The sequence below is a fragment of the Syngnathus floridae genome, chromosome 2, assembly GCF_059516105.1.
Source record: "Syngnathus floridae isolate MCC-2025c chromosome 2, RoL_Sflo_1.0, whole genome shotgun sequence".
NCBI classification, from domain to species: Eukaryota; Metazoa; Chordata; class Actinopteri; order Syngnathiformes; family Syngnathidae; genus Syngnathus; species Syngnathus floridae.
This window is the reverse complement of record NC_142414.1, coordinates 11,811,850-11,835,915: the sequence shown is the minus strand read 5'-3', so window position 1 is coordinate 11,835,915 and position 24,066 is coordinate 11,811,850. Positions and strand designations below refer to the sequence as shown.

The following is a 24,066-nucleotide window of genomic DNA, read 5'->3' as shown; positions in this document are numbered from 1 at the left end:
GCCTTTACCAAAAAAGGAAGGGCGTCAGGCTCAGACCACGTCTGAATGGAATGAATCATCTCATTTTATTTCGCAAAGCACATTTTATTGGGGAGTCTCTATAGTTTTAAACAATATATTGATATATGCATGACAACATTTGAGTGGGACACAGTGATTAAACAATGTTTGTGGCAATTAGCACACTGTATCTGTGGGTATTACCAGTCCATCCTCCACAGAGCTGCAATTTGCCTTCAGGGCAGATTTCATGCAAAATATTCGATATTGGTAAGGCTATGTTCAAAATGTCCATCTTAATCAATTCCTCAATGTTGGACGACAACAGATGCATTGTGCATGGGTATAACACAAAATACACACTAAGAGAAAATACAAGGGCAAATCGGACAAATATAGTAATGGCTTTTTTTTTTCAACAAATCTTTATTAATTAGTTGAAGGATAATGAACAATTCATACAATACATTTGGGAGAAAACTGTTACCAGTCCAGACTCACAGGAGGGAGAAAGCCTCTTCTGTTAGATACAACACAGCTTTATTTCAGATATTGTTACTACTTCACCATTGTGAGCTACAACACCATCTCTTAAAACTCTCAACCAATATAATGACACCTGCGAATTAAGCCGATGTCTTTTACTATTCTAAAAGTAGGTAGCGTACAAATAAAGGTGTATATTTCTGAGACGGTCTTGACCGGATTTGAGGAAAGTCGCCTCATTTTTAGGAAACAACAAAGGGAAGACACTTGAGTCTGCTGTTGTCCGGCAAGAAAAGTCACACCACACACAGTCCAGATCACTAGAAAGCTCAAACAACACTCGTATTTCAAGCCTATTTCATGGTATAGTAAGGGCACAAAATACTGAAACAAACACATGTACATATGCCTTGTTGTCCCATATTGAATAAGAATAAAGGACAATCCCTATGTATTTGTCACGATGTATTTTAAAAAAACAAAACAAAAAAACTTTCTTAGAGTAATCAAAAATGGCAAAATAACAGTGTATGCAGACAAATAAGCATACGATATATGCGGTAAAAAAGCACTTTCAGAGCAAACAAACTAAGTTGGTAATTGAGGAAAAAGCCATACAATTGTGTGAAGACGTCAATATCAAAACATAAGCAAGCACACAAACTCAGCTAAATATGGTGTATTGCTTTACTCTCTAAACATGTTGCAGTTAGCGCACACGGCGTGATACATAGGCGTTTTCCATACCATAGGAAGACTGATAGTAAAGGGCGTGATAAAATACCCAGGTAAAAGCGGCGCTAAACTATCATATTGAAAAACCAAAGCTTGCCCGGAAAATGGGACGCTAATAATGACATATAACAAGCAATTGATTCTGTGCCGGTTCATAACACCCAACAGAAAGCATTATAGATTCTTCATTTCCTGGTCATTACAAAGTTGCGAAATGTTACACACACGCACATATTCTCGACTCGACTCTGATGGAAATGAATCAGTGCTTGTCTAATAAATGTGACCGGATAAACCTGGATAGTAGAAGGTAGTCCATCCCATCAGGAGAGAAACGGACATGCATAATCATCTCCACCTTGATTAAAAATGGAGAAACATCTGAGCTTCGCACTATAAAAAAAGGTCAGGTGTGTCAATATATATCCTAATCACGCTATGAATCAGACGTGACCGGCCTGATTGACTGACGGCCTTTAGCAGACCTGCTGAGTTGTCTCGGATCGTTTAAGAAACAAGTTGGCAAGAGCGCGACCTAGATTTCTACACATGCGTCATCTACTTTTCTGGATTTCTCATTTGCTCACTTCATTAATAAAACAGTGGATTCAAGTACTATCTACGCTGCTTTTCTCTGATTGCACATTTCAGTTTTTTGCACACATCAGATGTGGTAATTTGATAAAATGGGATTCATATTTCTTTGAACACTCGATCTACAACTATCATTACAGGAGGTGGCAATTATGGCTTTGTGCGGTGGGTTAAAACTTCATAGTCATGCTCGACGTGATCACAGAGGTGTCCATTATCCGTAAATAGAATCTAAAAGTCTGTCCCGAGAATAAAATATCTTTGTTCCTGTGTGACAGCTACTAGGTTACATAAGTACTTTCTCAGAGTGCAAAATCACAAGAGGGGAACGACAAGGGTTAAAGTGCAATGCAATATCTTTGAACATCCAGGTGTAAGTTCATATATATTATTATATGTGAATCATGATTTGCAATGATAAAAGCTCACTCTCCTAAACCTCTACAAAAGATAGCATTTTCATTCTAGTCTGATCTCTTTAGGATAAAGTAAAAGCCAAAATACGGCTTCTTTAAAAAAACAAAAACAATTTTGACCTTACTTGATTGTGCTGCAACAGTGCAACCATCTTCATAAGAATTTTTCCTTCGGTCAAATTGGCTTTACCAGTCTGACATTAGTGACAGTATTTCAAGCTTTTTCATTTTCTGTTGAAATTGATTAAATTGACACCATATAGAAAAAAAACAATTTCTGCTTACTAATAATTAATTAATTATGAGTTTCAAAGTAAATTTACCCTTCAAGTGGTACACAGACAAAATTAAACAAAATATTTTAGGGCAAAATAGCTTAAAAGTGATTTGCTTCATTGGTTAAAAAAAAAAAGTCTGATAAACATGTAACACAAAACATTCCTGACACACATGATCAATGATGGTTTTGTTAGATGTATAAATGTGACGGCATCATTGCTTGGAGTATATAGCTATATACTAAGTGTTTATGTACAGAGTAGAACTGTGAAAGAAATGCAAGTGCACATGACGTTACCATGCTAGGAGAAAAATGTGTTGCTGTGAAAGGCAACATTGCTGAAGTCTTTGATTTCATTTTGTGAAAATCCCGCTGAGTGCAGGAACTAAAGCGGGTGCCTTAAAAGGAGCTAACTGGAATGGGGGAAAAAAAAAAAACATACTCTTTACGTTTGTACTTTCCAGAACCTGCAGCCACAATTTCTGTTTCCTCAGTGCTCGGTTCTCACAAAGTTCAATCACATCTGCTGGAGCAGTTGTTTTGTTAGCAAAATAAAAAACAGCTACTCAGACAGCGAAAACTTTTTAGGTTTGCTTTGTCGCGCAGTGGAACCGTTGAGCTGTTGGCTCGGATCTGGATCGGTAATGTCCGTAAAGTCAGGGCTATGCGCGGGGGACTGCGTTGAGTCAGAGGACGGGGTGGAGTCAATCGCTGAGTACTGATTGACGTTTGCTTCTTCAGTCTGTGTTTGGAGAGGAGCAGGGAGTCGCTCTTTGGGTTTGCGACCTCTTTTTTTGCCAGCGGTGGCACCGTTCCTCACCTCTTCTCTAATGCCGTCATAATCCAGTGCTTTATTCTTGCTGCTAGAAATCCCTTCACCGTCTGATGCACGGAACCAATTCTGATGCAATACAAACATTGTTAGTGCTAATTAGAAGCTTTAAAGTGTGGCAAAATTACGTCAAGTAGATCAGTGACTTGGTTCCAGTAAATGGGTGGATTATAATATAGCGTACTATGGTGGACAAAATATCTCTACTGAAAACAAACAACAACCAAAACGGCTGTCATCTTCAGCCTCAAGGGATTTTTAAAACAGTATTTATCCTCATGTTAATGGTTTAAAGACTGTACCCAATTGGTGTTACTGTTTGCGACCTACCTGTGAGTGTGTCTTGCTTATGTGATACTTGACTCCACTCTCTGAATTAAACTCCTTCTGACAGATCAGACACGTGTATTTTGCCAGTTCTCCACCTCCCTGCAACACATATACAACTACAAATATTACAGAGCACCTTTCAGAGCATGTTATTGAGAAAATGATGATGAATGATGATGAACATGCAAAAAGAAAATGGATTCTTAACATTCAAGTCTGCAACAATGAATTGTCGTACATGAATATCTTTAATCGAGTATGATTACGTCTGCAATGTCAGGGGAGGTTTTGATGACTGTTAATACCTGGCTACAGTTGGCAAGATGGGCTTTCAGTCCAGACACACTGGAATAGACAGCCTCGCAGTTCTGAACACAACAAAAACAAATCAATCAAAAGGCCACCAAAAACAACGGCATTATTTTCATAAACATAAAACACAGACTTATTTGATTGAAGACTAGAAACAGATTTGTTGGCATGTGAAACCTGAAACACTCTTACTTCATTGGTGCAGCAGATGAAGCCATTTTCCTTGACTTGAGTCTTCCAGGTCTCTAGAAGCTCCCTGCTGAAGTTGGGAAGGCCTGGGCGGGTATAGTTTAGCTGTACACAAGAAAGTGATCATTAACTGTGTTCATGGTCAGCACAGTAAAGTTTTCCTTTTTCTTCCTTACCCTTTTGCTGTCAGGCACCAGGTCATCCTTGATACGACGCTTGGTACCCCAGTCTTTGGCGAGCTCGTCTTCTGCAATCTCCTGCAGGTGAAACACTGCCACTTGAGCTGAGCGCCGCCTCACTCTTCCACTAGGTGTGCGTTCAAAATCCTCGGGAAGGCTTTGATTTTGTGCTGCCTTTTCCTTGACTCTGTTCTTCACTTGACTGCCTTCGTCTTTAACCTTGTCCTTCTCCCGGTGCAACTGTGTTTTTACATGCCATTCGGGCTGGCTTTGCTCTCTTTTCATGGCTGAAAACTTCTCAAAGGTGACCTGGAGGAAAAGTAAGACATGATGCAATTTAAACTAGGACATTTTTCTTCAAGAAGATGCCCGTCATATTTGCTATATTACCCTCTCTTTGCCACTGTTGTTGTTGTTGGTGGTGTCGGTCCTATTGTCTTTGTTGTTGGTGGTGGTTGTCGTAGTCGACTTGATGGTTGGGGGGTGCTCAGTACGTACATGGTAGTCCCTGCCAGCCTTGGAGCGATACGTTTTTTCACAGTGCTGGCACAAAAACCTGGCTTTCTCAGCATCAGAGAACTCACGTCCACAACGCTTCTGGTGGTACTGGTAGCCCATGAGACTGGAGAAGTGAGCTGAACAGCCCTGCACATTAACAGAGGGACAACAAGGATGCATGAAAAATATTGTTCCCAACTGTCAGCATGAAATCATGCTGTTGGCTCTCCCTTGCTCTCTGGTCTCTGAAATCATGCTGTTGGCTCTCCCTACCCTCCCTCCCTCCCTCTCTGTTCCATTGGCATTGCATTTGGATGGAATGTAATGAGAGGGAAATATTGATACGATTTTGGGCAATGTGTATTACAAGGCAGGAAAGAAAGAATAGATTGGTAAAAAGGCCAAAAGAGAAATCACAGCTTTGCATAACAAGGAGCCTAATGTGAAATGGGAGGTGCAGCATTGCAGGGACTGGAAAGAATGAGCGAAACAAAAATCAATTACATACCTCACTAGGACATTTGATTCTGCCCATCTGTTTAAGTATTCGGCAAAGTCGTTCTCTCTCCTCATGCTCGTCGTCCATCTGGCCTTCACTCCTCGATGACTGGAGGGTGGGGAGGGATACACGTCAGTGTTTCTTCAAAGTCATGAAATGTATTTTCCATTTTATGTGTTCACAAGCTATGACGATTAAATGTCTTCAAGGTGAGGCTATTTTTCATGGTAATTTATGACACCTGTAAAATCAGAGTGTTGTACCAAGCCTCCGTCAAAAGAGCAGAACAACAGATGGCAGAGCTGCCATGGAGAAGAAAGATATGCACATGACTGGAGAGAGCATCCCAGCAGAGAGACCTTCATGTGTTTTCTCATGTTAACATATAGCATAGCTTTTGATGAAACCGTGATATAATATCGACAGCATTGTTTAAATGCTTTTATGGTAAACAGCGCATAAGAAAACAGATGTACAATATGACAGTACAAACGCAAACAGCATGCTGTGTTGTTGCACACACTATCGTAGGGGTTATGTTTCCGACCATATTGGACATTTGATCTTTTACACACTCCTTCCTCCTGGTTGGTGCTTATTACACTGCAGGGACAATCCACGTAGGAAAAAAAAGGTTTCAGAATCAAAAAGTGTGTTAGCCAAGGATTTTTCGTGAAAATTCAGTGTCAAACTAACTGGTCATTAACTCTGTTATTTTGTAACTGTGTGAGTTATAAAATATTGCATGTCACGCACTATTATAAAGTATGCCGCCCCTCCCTAAAAAAGGAAAACTCATGCAGTATGCCACAAGGTTTGCAAGTACGTCCATTCATGAAACATTCATGCTACTTTTTGAAACCCATTTGAATTATTCAGCAAAGCCCAGAGCTCTAATGCAGGACTGCTCTGATAATATCTTTAAGATGCTCTCATAGCTGTCAGACTTGAGACAGCTGCAGAAATAGTAAGTGCTTGAGGGACGTCTGCTCACTAATGAAACCTAAGATAAAAACGGGCTCCATTGTGACTAATTAAAATGCAACATACAAAATATTGTGCAGTATAGCTTAGGAGAGCGCAAACGCTCCTGTGAATGTGTCATGTAGGTACAGGAGTGAGCTTAGTGATTTTTTTTCCCCATATCGCTAACATAAAATTATATATTTACATGTTATAAATAATTCATCAAAAGAAAAAATAATAATAATAATAAAAAAATGATTCTTTTTAAATCATATTCTCCCCAACAGTTTTATATCTTGTTCAAAAGGGAGAAATTTTGAAAGAAAAAATACGGCCCTTCCTCAGAATTGGTGGTGGAACACTTTTGTTTGTAGCGTTCTCACTCCACAGATTTTTTTGAAATGGCGAATCACGTACACCAGGCTGTTATTTTTTGACACCACTATCGATTTTTCCATCAAGTCATGTCCATCTATGTTTGATTCCAGTGCCAATGGTCCCATAGCAGCACCTTCCCCCACAATAACTGCATCTATAATTGCCAAGTGATTGTGAGCGTGAATGATTATTTGTCTATGTGTGCCCTGCGATTCGCTGGCAACAGCCCAAAGACAGCTGGGACAGGCTCCAGCATGGCCACAACCTTCCTGAGGAGAAGTGGTTCTGATGATTGATGGATGGCATTTCATCAGAACTGCAAGCCAAGTTAGTGAAACAATAAATTGTTTTTAGCCCCCGTCCCCTCCTGCCTGCCCGTCATGTGCAATGTGATTGGAAGACGTAGCATAGATTGACTCAACACTTCCCGCGGCACCAACAAAATAAAAATCCTGACGTATTCTAGCGGTCAGGACAGCTTTAGGTGCACAAATAACAGCAGGTAACTGTATACACATGACATTGTTTCCGAAAGGAAAGGAACAACTGCGTTGCAATTTCAATGATTTGCTCCTCAGTTGAGTTGATTTAAGATACGTTAATTATTTTAAATGAAAAATGAGACTTTTGGGGAAAAAAAAAAAAATCATGAATTCAATGCTTGTAAGGCTTTAAAGACCCCGCTGGAACTCTGTATAGTTGTGGTGTCAAGCAACAAATTGTCCCATCTACGTCATTGAAGGAACAAAATCTAAAATATGTACTGCGTTCTCCAGTGTTGTTGGTGGAATTAAGTTACTGATTCATTCTTGTGCTGTCGGGTGTGTACCTTGGAGTTGTGTTCTGCCATGGTGTGGTAGTTGAGTCCTGCCTTGGATTTGAACTGTTTGTGGCACTGTTGGCACCTCAGGGCCTCTTGAAGCTGCATGGGGTCAGAAGTCAAATCAAGGCGCCATATGAAGATTTTAAATAAAAGCATATGGGGTCAATCAATAAAGCAGAAGTTTTGCTATAATACAGTAGATCCCCCAAAATAGTCCTGGGCAAGTGTTAAACAGGTCACAAGCATTTGTGAACTGTAATGTGCAAGATTGTTGTCCGAGTGTTGCATGTCCTACATTACATAGTACAGTGGTACCCCAAGTTCAAACTTAATTAGTTCCATGACACCGTTTGTAAAAGGTTTCCGATTTTTCTGTTGGAAACTTTTGACAGCATGTAAGTGCTTCGAAGCAGCAAATATTTTGCCAAGATCTTGCGTCAACTCTACAAGACAAAAGAGATATCACATTAATGTGATACGTCACAATCATATTCAAGATTATAATTGTTCCGACGCTAAAGAGGGAAGGGGGAACCGGTTTATTATGTTTGCTTTACTGACTTGTATATGGAGGTATGCACTTTATTAAAATGCTACATTATTTATTGTAAAACATTTTTGGCCGAGCCCCCCAGGATAATGCTCTGGGATCTCAGTTTGAGAACTTGCAAATGCAGTAACAAATGGCCACATCTTCTGACCTTCTGGCAAATCTCCATGTGTTTCTTCAGGCCGTGGATTGTTTTTCGGGTGACGATGGAGCAAGTGGGGCACACCACTTCCCCTCGCTCTGAAATGGCTTTCTGCCACTGAATGTCAGGAATTGTACCTAGAAAAACAAGACGATATTTCTTTGGAAGTGAGCAAATCAAATATTTGTACTATGACTCATCTTGCAGGTGTTGCTTCTGCTTCTGGATGACATCTATTCCTCAGCCATGGATGGCCATGATATTGTAAATTTTGCTGTGTGCAAGTTTGTATTTATTACTTTCCAGATGTACTTTAGAACTAAAAGTAAATTGGCTACAAAGAGTGTTTTGCTGCCTCCTACTGGTCTTTCGCAGGAAACTATACTTATTTTGTTGCATATACAGCAGCCAAGAGTAAATTATTGATATAAATTAAGATAACATCATCATATCACATGTATGAAGTTAATAGAGATATTTGGATTGAGAATGTCTAAACTATGCTCACAGCATTTGTTATTCAAGCGTTGCGTGTTAAAATCATTCAACAGTGGCTGAGAAGCACGATTCCAAATTACATAGCTTAAAGACCTTCAGCCAAAGATGAACCCCGTCTTTGGAAAAGGTTAGACAAAAGGTGTTTACCTGAACTGGTGCTGGCTGCGTGTTTAGTGAAGGACTGATTTGAAGCCGGTCTTCTGTGAGGCTCCTCGCTAAATGCACTCCTGTCTGGTCTCTTGATGCGGCTTGCCTTCAGCTTCTCCTCCACTTTAGTCATACCTGCAGCACACAAACACACACTAAGCACGCTCTACACGGATGTAGCACAGAGGTGAGCTGGATATTTTTGTCAATACCTTTCAATCCAAACGTTCCAGAGATAGACGGCTGCTCTCCAGTGAACTTCTTCGGTGTTTTCTGCTTCCGCCCTTGCCCAAGAAATCACAAAAGGGAAAACAACAAAGGTCAAGCATTTACAGTAGAAATACACGGTGAATATTAAAAACGCTTGAATCCTACTGTGTTTCATTCGTTCTGGGTCTTCATCAGGATATGATGGCGGTAGGCTGCCACATTCGCTTTCACTACCTCCTGCGTCAGAGGATGTGCTTTGGGAACGCGATTGCTCAAACTGAGGGTGGGCTGACTGCGACTGGTGACTCTGCAGTGACGGCTGGCTGTGCTGTTTCCTCTCACTCCTCTGGTGGGTCAGCTCTCCATTGTGAGAGGGGGTCGACGCCTCCAGCGTCTTTTTTACTTTGAAGAACACTGGGGATGGAGGGTTGTTATCCAGGGGCCTGAAATCGCAAACCAAGAAAAGTCAGAAAAGTAATATGACACAACTAATATTAATAGACATAATTACTTATGCCAGAAATTTTAAAGAAAAGGCAAACCCCCAAATTTTCTTTGTGATAATATGTTCTGTGCAACCCAACTAGTCAAAACAGTGTTCTGATTAATGTTTCGTTTGTGGAATATGAATTAAACGGGACAAAATCCACCTGTTTTTATCCATCACAAGGGGTGGCCATTTTCCCCATTAAGCTTCAAATATTGCTTACCTTTTAACGGTATTGGACTTGACAGGGGTCTTCTGAACCTTATTAAGATGCTCATCTTTTGACTCCAAGCTAACCCTGTCTGGGTGGTTCCAAAGCATGTGCTTCTGTAGTCGCACCTTTGTTGCAAACACTGTGTCACAATATAGACAGCAGTGGCTCTGCTTCTCAGCTACTATGGTCTGAGGAAATCATGTGGGCAATGAGTTTATTGTAAAGCATAATGTTCATAGAATATTACTATGTAGGTAGTAGAGAGAGGCTCACCCCTTGGCAGCGTTGATAGTGGTACTTTACGCCATAGATGCTGGGAAACTCTAACCAACAGCCTGAACAGGGACATTTAACTCTGGAACGGCGCTTAAACTCTTCCTTCCACTGTACTATCAAGTGGGCCTGTATGGGGACAAGAAAGAAGAAGAAAAGAATAAATCCGAAATGCAGTGTGTGATATGCAAATTTATGTAAGGCAGCCTACCCCGAGCAAATAAATGAGAACCATTTGAAATACCCACTCAGTTCAAAGAGGCCTACTCACAGGGATGTTTCTCAGTTCCTGCTCATCTGCTTTAGGACGACCTTTCCTCTTCCCCTCTGCTGTCTCATCACACACAGATGCTGGCAAAATACAAGGAAAAAAAATCCTGTGTTAAAACTGCATAAAACTGGTGACTCATTCAGGACGCTGAAATTTAAATAACAGAGGTGGTCAGTGGAATAAGAATAACAATTTCATTCAGTTCTAATGTGTTCTGTATGGATTCTGCAATTCTTGAATCGATTGGGCTGATACTTCATTTGATATGAAAACATATATATATATATATATATATATATATATATATATATATATATATATTGTGAGTGCAGACATAAATATATACTGTGATGGTTTGTCTGTTCGTCTCATATGACCACTGATTGTCCGGCCGGCCGGAGGGCGAGGTTTTTAAAAAAGGAACTAAGCAAGGACAGAAGTGGGTTTTTGTCCGTTCTTGTAGTCGTACCCAACCGGATCAAATATTGACTAACAGAAAACACGCTTCAAGCTGCAATTTAAATTTGAGAGTGGTCACACCAAAAAGTTCAACTATGACTTGCTAGTGCTGATAACATTTGACACAGCAGCACACAGAAAAACGACGACCAGTTTCCAAGACTGTCAATGTTGCTTATGCAATATCTGATGGATGTCTAGCCTATAGTCTTCCTGTCCATTGACTCTCAACCCATGATTTCTACCCACATGACGATCACAGCACAATGGTTTAGTATTACCAGTACTTTCTTCCCTGTTACAATTATCCCTGATAAATCAGCCCGCTTTTCCATTTTGCCTAGCGCTACAAATAAAGGGGAGCAGTAGATTTTTGTAGGGCGGGGCGATGAACTGAGACAAGCTGAGGGAGTGCAGTCAGCAATCTTCGAGGTGGATGACTTCTTCCTTTGACCAAGCAGAATAGTAGATGACCTACATGGCAGTGCCGCAGGTACAAACTGATCCGCTCTACTGCATCACAAAATAGTGCACAATCTAACCTGATGTCAGCTTCCAAATACTGATATAACTGAACTTCACAGCGACTGCATTTTAAAGCAAAAAGAAAATCCGCCATATTAGATCTAGACAATGTCAAAAGGAAACACCTTTGAATGAATAACTCGTACCTGTTTGTTGTGAAAAGGGAAAAAGGACTTGGAAGGCTCACGATAACGACCAATAATATTACGTAAAACATGTCGTCCACTCGTACACACTCATTGGCAAGCAGCGACCGCATACACACATGCAGACTCATTTGTGGTGGCATCCAAACAGGTTCAGAGCACTCAGCGTACCTGGCAGGATTATAAAAATGGAATCGGGACGGATTGGTTTTCTCCCTCAAAAAAGCATTAAAAAACCACACACACACACCACACAGTAGCGCTAGACTTGCACTGGGCATAAAAACAGCTCAAAGTGTTAAGACATAAACTACAAATAATCACACAAGTATGCAAAACCGTGTGGTTGTGTGCATGAATACTATCATTATTATTAAGAGAGGAGCGTATTGATATTCTCCGGGCAACAGAGCAAATTTCCCCTGGCTGCTAGAGTAGCAGCTGGAGGGGTGATACAGCTGTTGTGCCGAGCAGGAAATTGAGCACACATTCCTATCTCGCAAAACAAAGGTCTCGTAAAAATAAGGTCCTAATTAACGCAACGCGCTCCCGGGGAAGATGTGTTCTCGTTGCAATGGGAATAAGATCGACTTGTCATAGCACTATCAAAAACCTCTTTGCGGCAAACTCGTTGAAATCAGTGGATCCATTTAATGAACAGGGAAGTAAACACAGGCAGAGCACTCGGTGGGGATGAAATAGACGTCGGTTGACAAACTAGACAGCCTCGTTGTTGCTGCTTGGGTCATAGTAAGCCATTGTGCCTGCTGAAAGAAAGCAGGCCTGTCACATCCAAACCTCGACTTTCGGACACAAGTCAAAGGCATGAAACAGCTGTTCATTTAATGTCAGGACACGACTTGCTCCCAGCTGTCTGAATATCTGTGCGGCTGTTCGGCCGTGTAAATTAAATCAGGGCTGAGAGGAGCAGGAATGAAAACCCTCAGTAAAAAGTAATTTGACGATTTTAAAATCAGTATTAAAGTGTTGGCAATAGATTTTATTATGGTTTTATTATGTTGCACAATTATGTTAGTCAGCCGACAGACGACAGACATGCTAATCAAAATTAGCACTAATGTTACAGCGAATTATAAAGCTTCAAACAACACAAATAAAGCATTCCAATAAGATGTATGCATGTCTTTAGAAGTTCACGCATAAAAAGTTCTTCAGAATGCAAGCCAACGGCATTGTGTGTTCCTCGCCAGCCTTTTTCAACACTATAATTAGTCAAAAATGAGAACAAAAATTAACAACCACGTGTAGGCTGACAAAAAGTATAGATTTGTGTAAAATATTACATTTAAGAAATTTTAACATATGGGAGGTTTCAGACCGAGGCCAACATGTTACAAGGGACGCTTTGGTTAAAGAAAACAGGTCCTTTGTTTGTGTAAATGAAAGAAAAGTGTTTTTTTAGTTTACATGGAAATAAGAACTCAACAGCCATGGGGTCCTGGCAGCTGTCTGATGTTCTCATATAACCCCTGAGTTCTCCCAGCTACCCCTGCAATTGCTCCCCACACACTTCCAACACACACGCACGCATGTCCCCACACAGTCACACAACAGAAAGAGAATGCAGATTTGTTTTTCTCGGCGAGCGCTTACACAGGAGCCATTGTCTCCATCAGCTCGGTCGGATTAGAACGATACTGCTGTTTGGTAGAAGCATACAAATGGCCGTGTGGAACCAAGATCCCTTATCACAACTTTCTGTCAAAGTTAATCTCTTCTGAGGGAATATGTGACTCGGGGGTTGAAAGCAGATAAACAAAGCTTTCTTTAGCGAGGTCTAAAGAACAAATCCACCTAACCCCCCAAAAAGTACATGTTTTAAATAAAACTGCCGTGTCAGCTACGGATTGTTTAAGTAAACGCTGCCTCCAATGCATAACATTCAAGATGGATAAATATGTATGCCCTGCAACCCTGAACTGGAAAACCACTGTAGAGGATGGATGGATGGATGGATGGATGGATGGATGGATGGATGGATGGATGGATGGATGGATGGATGGATGGATGGATGGATGGATGGATGGATGGATGGATGGATGGATGGATGGATGGATGGATGGATGGATGGATGGATGGATGGATGGATGATGGAGGGAGGGAGGGAGGGAGGGAGGGAGGGAGGGAGGGAGGGAGGGAGGGAGGGAGGGATGGATGGATGGATGGATGGATGGATGGATGGATGGATGGATGGATGGATGGATGGATGGATGGATGGATGGATGGATGGATGGATGGATGGATGGATGGACGGATGGATGGATGGATGGATAAAGATGTTCAAAACACTAAACAAACACGGCAGGAAATAAGCAGCCCATACGGGTCGAATCCATGTCGTTTCATTTCTTTCAAGCACAGCTTCATTTGCTCAAATGGTTAAGCCCCGCTGATTGACAAAAGCTTTTGTGAAGAGAGCAGCACTTTGTGAGCGCACCTGTGGCTCGGTTTATAGCACATGTAACGTACGGCGCAGGCTTTGAATAAAAGAGCTTGGGTTTCAGATTGCTGCCTCTTTCTCTGGTAATTCACGGTGCCTCAATGGTCTCTTCAGATCGGCACTGATTCTAAGAGCCTTCGACATCAGCTGCACACTCCACCAACCCTGGAAGCCGTATCTATTGCCAGATGCTCATTTGAGACAAGGCCAGCAGTGAATTTACTGACATTCAGTCTGGAGCGCTAGAATTACTGTCCGTATTCAGCGTGTGGACAGAGGCAGATATGAACTTTCAGAGATGGAAACTAAATGCTGCTCTACTTTACAGTGTAGTGACTAGATGACAGTATCAGACTAAAATGTCTTTACGAAGCATCTGAGGCCAGGGAAAAAAAAAAACGGACTTAACTTGATTTCCTATGGGAACTTTTAGTTTTCAAATTACAACTTGGAAGTCAACCAGCACTATGGAATGGATTGCAGTTGAGGTCGGAGGTTCCGTTTATGTGGACAATAAATGCAAGCAGAGGGTGATTGGGAAACGGATGCTGTTTCAAATACGCAGGGTCAGCAGATGGCACATGAATGATGTCCTGCAGTCACTGAAGTTGGCTGTGAGTGCGCACACACACACGCCCACGCACGCAAGCACACACACGACAGCGTGTTTATAACATAAATAATTAAAAGCAGCAGCAGCTCGCCCTGCAAGTAACTACCTTCTCTAAAATCACAAATGGACTTCAGCTCGCCCTGCAAGTAACCGCCGTCTCTAAAAATCACAAACGGACTTCATGTCTCATTGTCGAATGTGCAATAATTGTGGTGAAATCATTGTGGAGACAAAGGGACAATAGAATGATGAAAATGCTCTACGCTAATATATGGCCATCAATGCTTTGGTACGCTTTTATTTTGAAATGATTCCCAGCAGCGTATTGCGGCCTAACAGCTAACTTGTCTTCAACAACACAATGATGATGATCATGATGATGATGATGATTATATGGTGCCTGTTTCTGTGTTTAGCAGCTGCACCGGCACTAGCATAGCAATGCTAGGTCAGCAGTGCTCAATTTAATAGGTCTATGGATGGATGAATGCGCTGCACATTTAACTAAAATAAAAGCGATATAAGGAAGAGTTCAATACAGACTGTTCCTACAATTTTTATTCTTGTCTCGCAAAGGAAGATTTGTAAATCTCTCAACTACAGGTAAACACAAGTCAGCACACAAATGCATGCATGCACATGCACACACACATACACAGCCTCAAATGCATCATAATCCATCTTTGAGGGCAGCCTATTAACCTCAAAAATGAAGCACCGTCATTCTGTGCATTGGTATTACAAATGTGGAGCGTGTGTGTGTGTGCGTGTGTGTGTGTGGGGGGGGGGGGGGGGGATTTAAAAGACTATTTTGTAGCAGCCAAAACAACTGGGTCATTTGAATTTTCCAAGTCTACGTCACCCCATTAAAAAAAGTTGAGGTAGTTAAGCTCCATTCGTTACTGGACTGATACCCAATTCAGTAGTACCGGTATAGCATATTTCTTTTTAGAATCCTCCATCTCAATCCAGATGACTTGGAGCAAAACTCATTTGCAAGGCAGTCTGTAATCTATTTAGCAGGCTCTTGCCCATGTTTTGCCCCCTCAAAACATGGAACTGCATGTTTCAACTACAACTACATTGAACTGTTTTTATTATCACTTCCATCGACAGAACTGCAAGCATCATAAAAAAAAATATTTGGACCGATCACCTGCCTTGGTGATTGCGACGTGGAGACAGACAAACCTGGTCCCAGACAACAGCAACTGGAAATTCTGAACCATCAAGGGGTGAAGCAGAAGATTTGAACTCAGAGGCCTCATGCACTGAGCCAACAATTTGGTCCAGTGATGTTCAATGAAGTCATCATGAGTAATTGTGGTGGGACAAACCCAAGGAAGCATTTTGTCTTTGTCGGGGCTAACAGAGTCTATATCATGTTGTGTACAAACAAATTGTAAATTATTGTCACCACATATGCTAAAATAGAACTCTGCCTGGAATCACACCGGGAACTGACCCACACAAACAAAGCTCTCACAGTTTCCAAAAAATGCGACAATAATTGTTGTTTTAATTAAGTAGGACAGCTTGTCACTCACTGTGTTTGATGTTGTTTTCAAGGCATGGCACACTTCTAACAGGCTCCTGGGGATGGCCATGCTTGGAGGTCCGTCCCCTTGGCAGCACCGACGTCGAAAGCTTCCCAAGCCTAGTACCACTGGGGTTTTCCATGCCTTCATTGGTAGTGGGGGGGACAGACACAGGACATGTTAAAAGTATTATTCCTATTGATTCCGATAATATAAATTGTAGCGATAGCATTTCATGATACTGTATTCACATAGTGCGATAGTTAGACATGAGTGCAGCCGCACTGAAGGTCATCTGATTGGAGGCAAACATCAGTAGTGGTAATGAGGCTATGACCTTCCATGTTTGATTTCAAAATCAATACACTCATGACTTCACTAACTTCTTGTTCTGTCCATTAGATAAAGGGTAAAGGCAAAGAGGGACAAGGGTGAGAGGTTCAAAGCTCCTTATGACAGCCAGTTGCATGTCTCTTGTTCAAGTACCAATACAGGCAGACATCTTTTTTTTCTTTCCTAATTGTGTTAAGAAGACCCCAGTGTGTTATTAACTGCACATTGCTATCATCCATAAGAAGATATATGTTAGCGACAAGCTGAGGGTGCTGAACCCTTATTCGCCATTGACGTGGAGGCAGTCTAATGGATGAAGGCTGACATTCGCTAATTATTCTAAGTGGGATTGATTGCGATTTCACATATTTTCTCGGAGCGCACATTCCTGTCAGTCTCATAATGATTTACAACAGCACACATAGGGTCACTCAGTGAGGCCACTCAGTGTCTGTTTATGTGCTGTGCCATTCAGTGTCAAATGAACTGCAATTGAACCTGTTGTCACTCATACATTTTGATTATGGAGGCTTGAAAAGCATACAGTGAAAACAGAACCGCAGAAAATTATGCAATTAAGTACGGAGGAAATGTATTTATGTGAACAAAGAAAGTTTGCCATTGCTTTGGGTTCGACTGCATCTTATAGTTTACTTCTATCCCATGCACTAATTCAATAGCTAACAGTTATTCAGTAATCAGTTGTAACAGACCAACACTATTTAGCATTGTGAGGTCAAATCGTATTTAAAAAGCACATTGACACAAATATCTCTTACTTCTTCACAATTCCAGGATTGTCCGTAATTTATTACGGGAATCTCTGAACGTGACTGTAACATGTGGTCTTCCAGGGGGGTGAAAAAAAAAATTCTCGTCACGAATAAAATCTTGAGCAAAGTAAACTTGACCGGATCAGAATATTCCCAATGGGGTGTGTACATGAAGCATTTTTATTCTGATCTGGCTTTTAATCTGAATCAATGTGTCCCGCGTAAACACTGACACTGGATGATATGATAAACAATGGCTTCTAAGTTACAAAAGGGGCAACAAGTGTGTGTATGAGTGCATGCACACGTGCACGTGGCCACAGCCCTCAGTGAAAGGTTGTGTCACTATGGTCACCCCACTGAGAAATGTTTGCCTATGACTCTGACTTGTATCACAATGACGGAAAGAGAAAAGTAAGCAGAAGGAATGGCATACAACCCAAAGCAGTCTATGGAGAGGATTTTCTCTTTTATAAAGCATAATTGAAAAGATGCACGAAACAAATGCTCTGCTGAACTGATTATACGTGAGCTCAGTGTCTTGCTAAGAGTTTTACTCTGCAGTAGTCAAAGACAAACCGCTCCTCACAGCAGCCAAATCTCAGAGGAAAAAGAAATGGGAAAAAAATAGGCTGTTTCCACAACATATGGCAGTGAGCTGTCCATAAATTACAGGATGAATGCTGTGCTCATTATTTATTGTTTAATATAAATTGCGACCGTTTTAACTCATGCAGGAAAGCTTTCTGTTTGAGAGATATTAGTTGTATGATGTTAGTTTGTAAGCAAGTTGACTCGGTCCTACTGCTGCCTGTTATGAACTTTCTTAGGTAGGATTTACACAGTAGGTCTTTGTGCTCAATTCCAATTCTATGCCAGTTTTACTGTGTTGAGTTGTACATTTTAAGTGACACATAACCAAACGGTACTGATCAAACACATTGGAAATATGTGTATCTGAATTTTATCCACGTTTGGAAGAGGTCTGATTACAAGTGCTTTGTTTTCTTATCGTTAATTACAAAATCACTACCATCGTTTAGTTAGATGTAAAACAGGCGAGACACAACATTCGTACTCAAATCCACTCACGCTATCTGCTGACAAACTGGAAATAAGTAATTTCGACGTGCACATGGCACGCTGCCATGTTAGTGTGTGACTCGCGAGCGCGATGAGACAGAAAGTAACACTTTTCTTGCTTCCACGAGCTCTGTGGTCAGCCACACCTACCTGAGGCGTTGGCCGCTGAACCACAGCTCACAGCCGGCTGGCCCCGGGTCAGCTAGCCCGGCGGGCGAGGAGGGGGTCCGGAGACAAGCACCGTATTGGGCGTTTATCCGCCAATGTTTTGTTACATCGCAATCCCACCTGCTGTGTGTCAAGGGCTGGTTGAAACGCTGCTGACAAGTGACTGCCGTCGTCCTGCCCCCACTTGAAACGGGGGTGAAACGAAGTAAAAATGACAAATTGCGTGTAGGTTAAAAAAAAAATACCACAACAATCCAGGAGATTTAGCCTGATCGTGCCCCCTTCCTTTGAGGCATTAATATGTATTTTCCACAAGGCATCGATCCAAGCTTGCCGTTAAACACTCCAAAAATAGTCAGAAAAGATGCGTAAATCCTCGAGTCCTTGAGGAAAAATATTGGAATACCGGATGGTTTATACAGGCACTGAAGCAAAATGGCGACTTTATAACGAAGGAGGAGAAGCAGGAAAAAAAAATCCTTGCGCTGGCTGGATCTTAAGGGAGCCACCAAATTATAATATGGGCAGTAATTTCGACGTCTGCCGGCCACTTTGGGAAAGAAGCGACCCGAAGCGGAGGAAAATCAGGAGAAACGCACGGTCGCTCGCTCTCCGACCACTCCTCGGCTCCTTACCTCGGGATTATTTTCGCTTTTAATACGGATATGATGTCTCCGCGCGCGGCCGTACACGGGGTTCGTTCCCACTAATGTGTGCTGGGTCACACGCTTAACTCAGCACGCCACCTTTGACAGTTTCAACGACACTCAAGGCAACTTGGCGTCATTGTTGTCAGAGTTGTTATTTCCATCATTATTTCCGATTCGGGGGGAGGTTCATAATGGAGATTCCAGCGGGGGTAAAGTTGCTGCTGTGCCACCGGCTCTCCCGACGTTTCGCGCTTGACATTAAACGGCCAGGGCTTCAAAAGCTCTGCCAACTATTTGAGGTCATAAAAAAATAACAAATAAAATACCACACTTAATATTGGCATGTAGCACGCCAAGTCATCTAGTCCACTGTCATTTTAATGATTACACTTCGAGTTTAGCATGTGGTGGGCGCTTAGCCAATCACAGCCTTCCTTTATTAACCTGCGAAATCAAAATAAGCCTCAGCAGCATTGTACATGCACGATTATAACCCGATATCCGTAAAATAACACCTTAGTTCATGTTGTCTGTAAATATCAATTTAGTTCATGTTAAAGAGAATGGATAACTGTATTTTCCCAAGTACTGCAGCTGTTTTTTGACATTTCCCATTTTAACTGTGCTAATAATAACGCCAGTCGTTCAAGCACAGGGCGTCTCAAGTGAATCAATGAGGTCACGATGTTCGGTAATGGCAAAAAAGGATGTTTATGTCTCTGATTGGTGCCAGTCGTCATGACCTAATACTCCGATATCCTAACGGGCACCATTTGAGACTATGCCCATGGTGTCAATGTTGTTTTAAGTGCAGCCGGGAGAGGGCAGGAGATGCAAAATTTTGCAAGAGATTTCATTTCACGCCAGACATACAAGTATTTTATTAATTATTCAGCTATAAAATATATGTATAAATATACAGGGTGCCTGACCCCAAACCAGAATTGAGTACCCTGCTACTATTTTTAATTATAGTTCATTCATTTGTAGGCCTCCTGGAGACATATTTGTTCTATTTTTGATTGCATCCCTAGTGTTTTTTTAATGCATTAGTTTTCCACTAAGGGGCAGCGTTGTTTGGTAAAAAATCGTTAGTAGGCGCCATTAAAAATGACGTCACCGTCGCACTTCAACCACAGTTTCCGGGCATGTTAAATTAATGCCAATCTAACAGTGTCAAAAGGAAGGTTATTATTCCCAAAGTTTCAATGTGTACTCTATTTGAATTACTGTGCAAACACATCAGGCATAATCAACAAATGTTTCATACACTTGCGTGCATAAAGTTATATATCACTGTCAATAATTCTTCTCACTTGGCACTCAATTTACAAATATTACTGCAGTATAATATACAGTATCTACTATCAATTGTATAATGTTGGATTTGTTGCACAATTTGGGAAGCCTCACGGCAAAAGCCATAGCCAATCACCTGTTATCCAATTTACTCACTGCGTGCTCGTTTTATTTCTTCAGTTTTAGGAAAAGGCTAAGAGACCGAAACAAAATTTAGACTTACACAGGTTGGTTGAGTTCAATCACAATTCTTGTTAAGAAAGCTCTGTTTTCAGGAAAGTACAATACAGCGCTGGGCCTTTCGTGCAACCATGCTCAAGAGCAGAAAGTCTCCATTCCGAAAGGCAACGTTCAAGGTTTGCAGGAGGGTTTGATTCTATGGGTGCTGGTTCGGTGAGAGCTGGTTCCGTGGGGGTGGGTGCTGATTATGTGGGGTCTGTTGTTTTCCATCCCGTCTTTCGGCCTTGGCGATCACCTTTGGCCGGGTTCTTGGTTGTTTTCCTCCTGCCGCTCTTCCTCTGGCACCTCTACCGGTTTTATCTCCAAGTGTCCTACCTGTAAACCATTCTTGCACACACATCCACTTTGGCCACTGTTGTACACCGCCCATTCATCATTCTTTCAATTTTGTCATTTTGTACGGAATTATGTGAACTTTTGGCTGTGACGTCATCAATTTGTTAATGTTCCCTGACTATGCAAAGTTCCTAATCACCACTTACCATGCATTGGTTTGTTTGTTCTTCTGACACTATCTTTTGACACATATCTTGTCATTGTATGGCAAAACATTTCCCTCTGTCCAGAACGTTCAGTAGTAATCCAAAACTGGTGTCTCGCATTAATCAAAACATAAAATATAATCAAGTACTGAACATTTTTAGATGACTTTGGCAGTGTCCGTGATTTAGAAACTTATCAGGCATGCATTAAACAGTTCCTTAAGGGTCATTAAGCTATTCAGGCAATATATCAAAAAACATTTGTTATTTCAAAGTGCACGGAAATACATATCAGATCATAAAGTTATTAAAACCTTTGTCATTACCACCTATCAAAAATGTCTAGTTATGTCTTCTTTATTGATTTTTTTGTTCAAATGTCTCTTTTATTCCCACTCCATAGACAGCATCACAGTGGCTTGACAACTGTCCATTACTAAATGTTGACATTTACATAATCTGCAAACGCTCTGAGACACTTAGAGTGACAAAATCACGAGACAGCAAATTCTTAGTTTTTGCAACGTAAACAAGCTGTTGTGTTTTTTATGGGATGGTAAGAGTGACAAGGTGCACGTTTGACTCTATCCGCCCGGGTTTGTCCTTTTCTTCGATAGGGAGATGACTTCCAGTAACGTTCTTGAACAACACTGCAAGGCAGTTAAATGCTGCCTCTATAACAGGCAAACGTATAAACATCATTCTACAAAATAACGCATTTCAATGTATCTTACCTAGCCCTAACAGCTCGTCCTCATTGCGTAATTACATTTAAATTATTGCTTGATCAAGCGTAGACAACGAGATCATCACATTATACTTGCCTGCCCTTGGGATTTGTCCCATGGAAACAAGCACAAGCTTCTGTGAGAATGCACTTGCTTACAGTGCATGTTATTTTACAATCCTCAAACGTGCTGTAGTATATAGTGTGTCGCTACATAGTCAATCTAGTCTAATTCAATCACAATATAAAACGTCTGATGATATCTGCTATTCGTCATCCACCAGCGATCTCAAATCCTGAGAGGAAAATGCACTGTTGTTTGTGTAAAGTGATCATATACATATACACACATTATTTCAACTATGGTCTCAACACCCTTTGTTTCAAAAGTTAAAATTTATGTAAAAAAAAAAAAAAAAAAAAGTTAAACTTAAAGTTAAACTACAACCTTGACGACCCCACCATTTCGATTTCAATATAATGCTCAGTTTTAATTGAAACTGTCAAATACAATGATTGTTATCATTAACTTTGTAAAAGCAGACATTTTGATCCAACTCTTGTAATGGATCTTGTGTATCTATCAATCCCACTAACAAGGATGGATTTGCTACTTAGATCGAAACCAGACGATTTCAGATGATCACCTTGTTATCGCTATGCTACAGTCGGTATTCCGGCCTTGAGCTAGGCTTTGTCTCTCACCCGGAGAGGTCTGGTAAACCAGCGTTGAATGAGAATCCAGCAGACTGGTTGGCGTGTAGTCAACAAGCTTTTCCTAGGCTTAATTCTCCATTGCAAATGTGAAGACAGAAGCATCTATCTCCATGGAGTTTTTCTGACAGGGGCTGAGGACAAGGGTTGCCAAATGGACCACACGATGAGCTAAGAGAAGTTTCCAAAGGAGGCTGAGGAGAGGAAAAAGAAAGAAGAGCAGCACATAATTAGGACTGATCCAGAGGCATCCATAGTTTGAAAAGTATCACTCGTCAAAATGCATTTCCTCTCTTTTATAGGACTATAAATGTGTGTTGTTGTTTTTTATTAGTTAATTGTTGCGCTGTCGGCTCAAACTCGAGGCAAGTTTTTCTTACATCAATGCTGTATGTACAATGGCCATTCAATTGAAGCAGTGTGACAAAGACTTTATTTTTGTGTCGTTACTGTCTGTTTTTATAAAGCACAATATCATTGAGTGCCATTTTTCCTTTACTATACAGTATATATGTCACAGGTTGTTTCAGCTTGTCAGCTCTTCTTAGATGATATAACTGTGAATACTGTTATACTAAATGTGCTGCTGCACCATTTGTGTTCAAATATGTGATGCTTAAGGGGTTATATAATATTGATGATGATGATTAATTATTATTATTAAGGTCATCAGCAGGGGTGCAGGGTTCAATTCCTGTGTGGAGTTTGTATGTTCTCCCCATACCTGCATGGCTTTTCTCCAGGTACACTGGTTTCCTCCCACATTCCAAAAACATGTATGCTATGTTAACTGAGCACTTTAAATTGTCCTTGGGTGTGATTGTGAGTGGTTGTTTGTCTACGTGTGCCCTGCAATTGGCTGGCGACCATGAGGATGAAGCTGCTCGGATAATGGATGGGTGGACGGATTTTTATGATCAAATTAATCTTCCAAAATACAGAACACAATTGTTGAACCGCAATAAAACGGGCAACAACTGATATTTTATTCCTATTACACCAAGCCTTTGCATTTGTGGTTCGTTGCTTAATACTGCGCCAATTATTATGAGACAGCACACGATAACAAGCTCACACAATGTCATAATCTAACTCTCAGAAAACTACAGATGAAACCAGACGGTTTCCCGGACAACCAGCCAACTCCTGACATCAAGCGTCATTAGGCGGTCACACTTTCTTTGAATAAACTGTCTGCATTTTCATCTACGAGCTTCTCTCTCGTGATAGCCGACAAACACTCGCCACCTGTTTCCCGGGCACAGACAGATGCGAGTGCGGGCCTCGGGTGAACCTGAGCCACGACACGCAGAGGCAGAAAAATGAAGTGGCTGGAGATATGACTGCAGGCGTGTGCAGAAACATTTCTCTGATGGGAAATATTTTAAATGAGCTCCCAAAGGAGGATGTGGAAAGAATGCGAGATGCAACCAGCCACCAAATTTGTGCTTTGATATCTTGCATTTGCACCTTGTAAGTTCAAATGTGAGTCAATCCAAAGCAAAGCAAACTAACTGAATCATCTTTTTGTTATCATAATACAAAC

The 24,066-nt window shown here is 41.2% G+C and overlaps 2 protein-coding genes across 4 annotated transcripts in view; both read right to left on the bottom strand.

Annotated features, from left to right (window-relative positions):
• Positions 1–406: 406 nt before the first annotated feature.
• Positions 407–19,435, bottom strand: znf512b (zinc finger protein 512B). Of its 3 annotated transcripts, none has more exons than XM_088368117.1 (17): positions 18,391–19,435; positions 16,061–16,195; positions 10,310–10,389; positions 10,039–10,167; positions 9,775–9,953; positions 9,230–9,507; positions 9,067–9,144; positions 8,855–8,989; positions 8,219–8,346; positions 7,524–7,616; positions 5,360–5,458; positions 4,744–4,998; positions 4,351–4,662; positions 4,178–4,279; positions 3,979–4,041; positions 3,674–3,772; positions 407–3,412 (listed from the first exon to the last, which is right to left on the bottom strand). In XM_088368117.1, the coding sequence occupies exons 2-17, from the start codon at positions 16,191–16,193 to the stop codon at positions 3,074–3,076; spliced, it is 2,502 nt and encodes an 833-aa protein (XP_088224243.1). In that variant the 5' UTR covers positions 16,194–16,195; positions 18,391–19,435; the 3' UTR covers positions 407–3,073. The 3 variants fall into 3 exon arrangements, with proteins under 3 accessions (XP_088224243.1, XP_088224247.1, XP_088224245.1); XM_088368121.1 differs by having other exon boundaries at positions 9,067–9,138; positions 18,391–19,434; XM_088368119.1 differs by lacking the exon at positions 18,391–19,435 and adding an exon at positions 18,250–18,373.
• A 1,890-nt stretch (positions 19,436–21,325) lies between these two features.
• The window catches only part of LOC148401767 (sterile alpha motif domain-containing protein 10-like), a 31,610-nt gene continuing 28,869 nt past the window's right edge, over positions 21,326–24,066 (bottom strand). Inside the window, exon 5 of the mRNA XM_088368122.1 lies at positions 21,326–22,714. Coding sequence (XP_088224248.1) covers positions 22,692–22,714 — 23 coding nt within the window. The 3' untranslated portion in view covers positions 21,326–22,691. The remainder of the gene's footprint in view (positions 22,715–24,066) is intronic.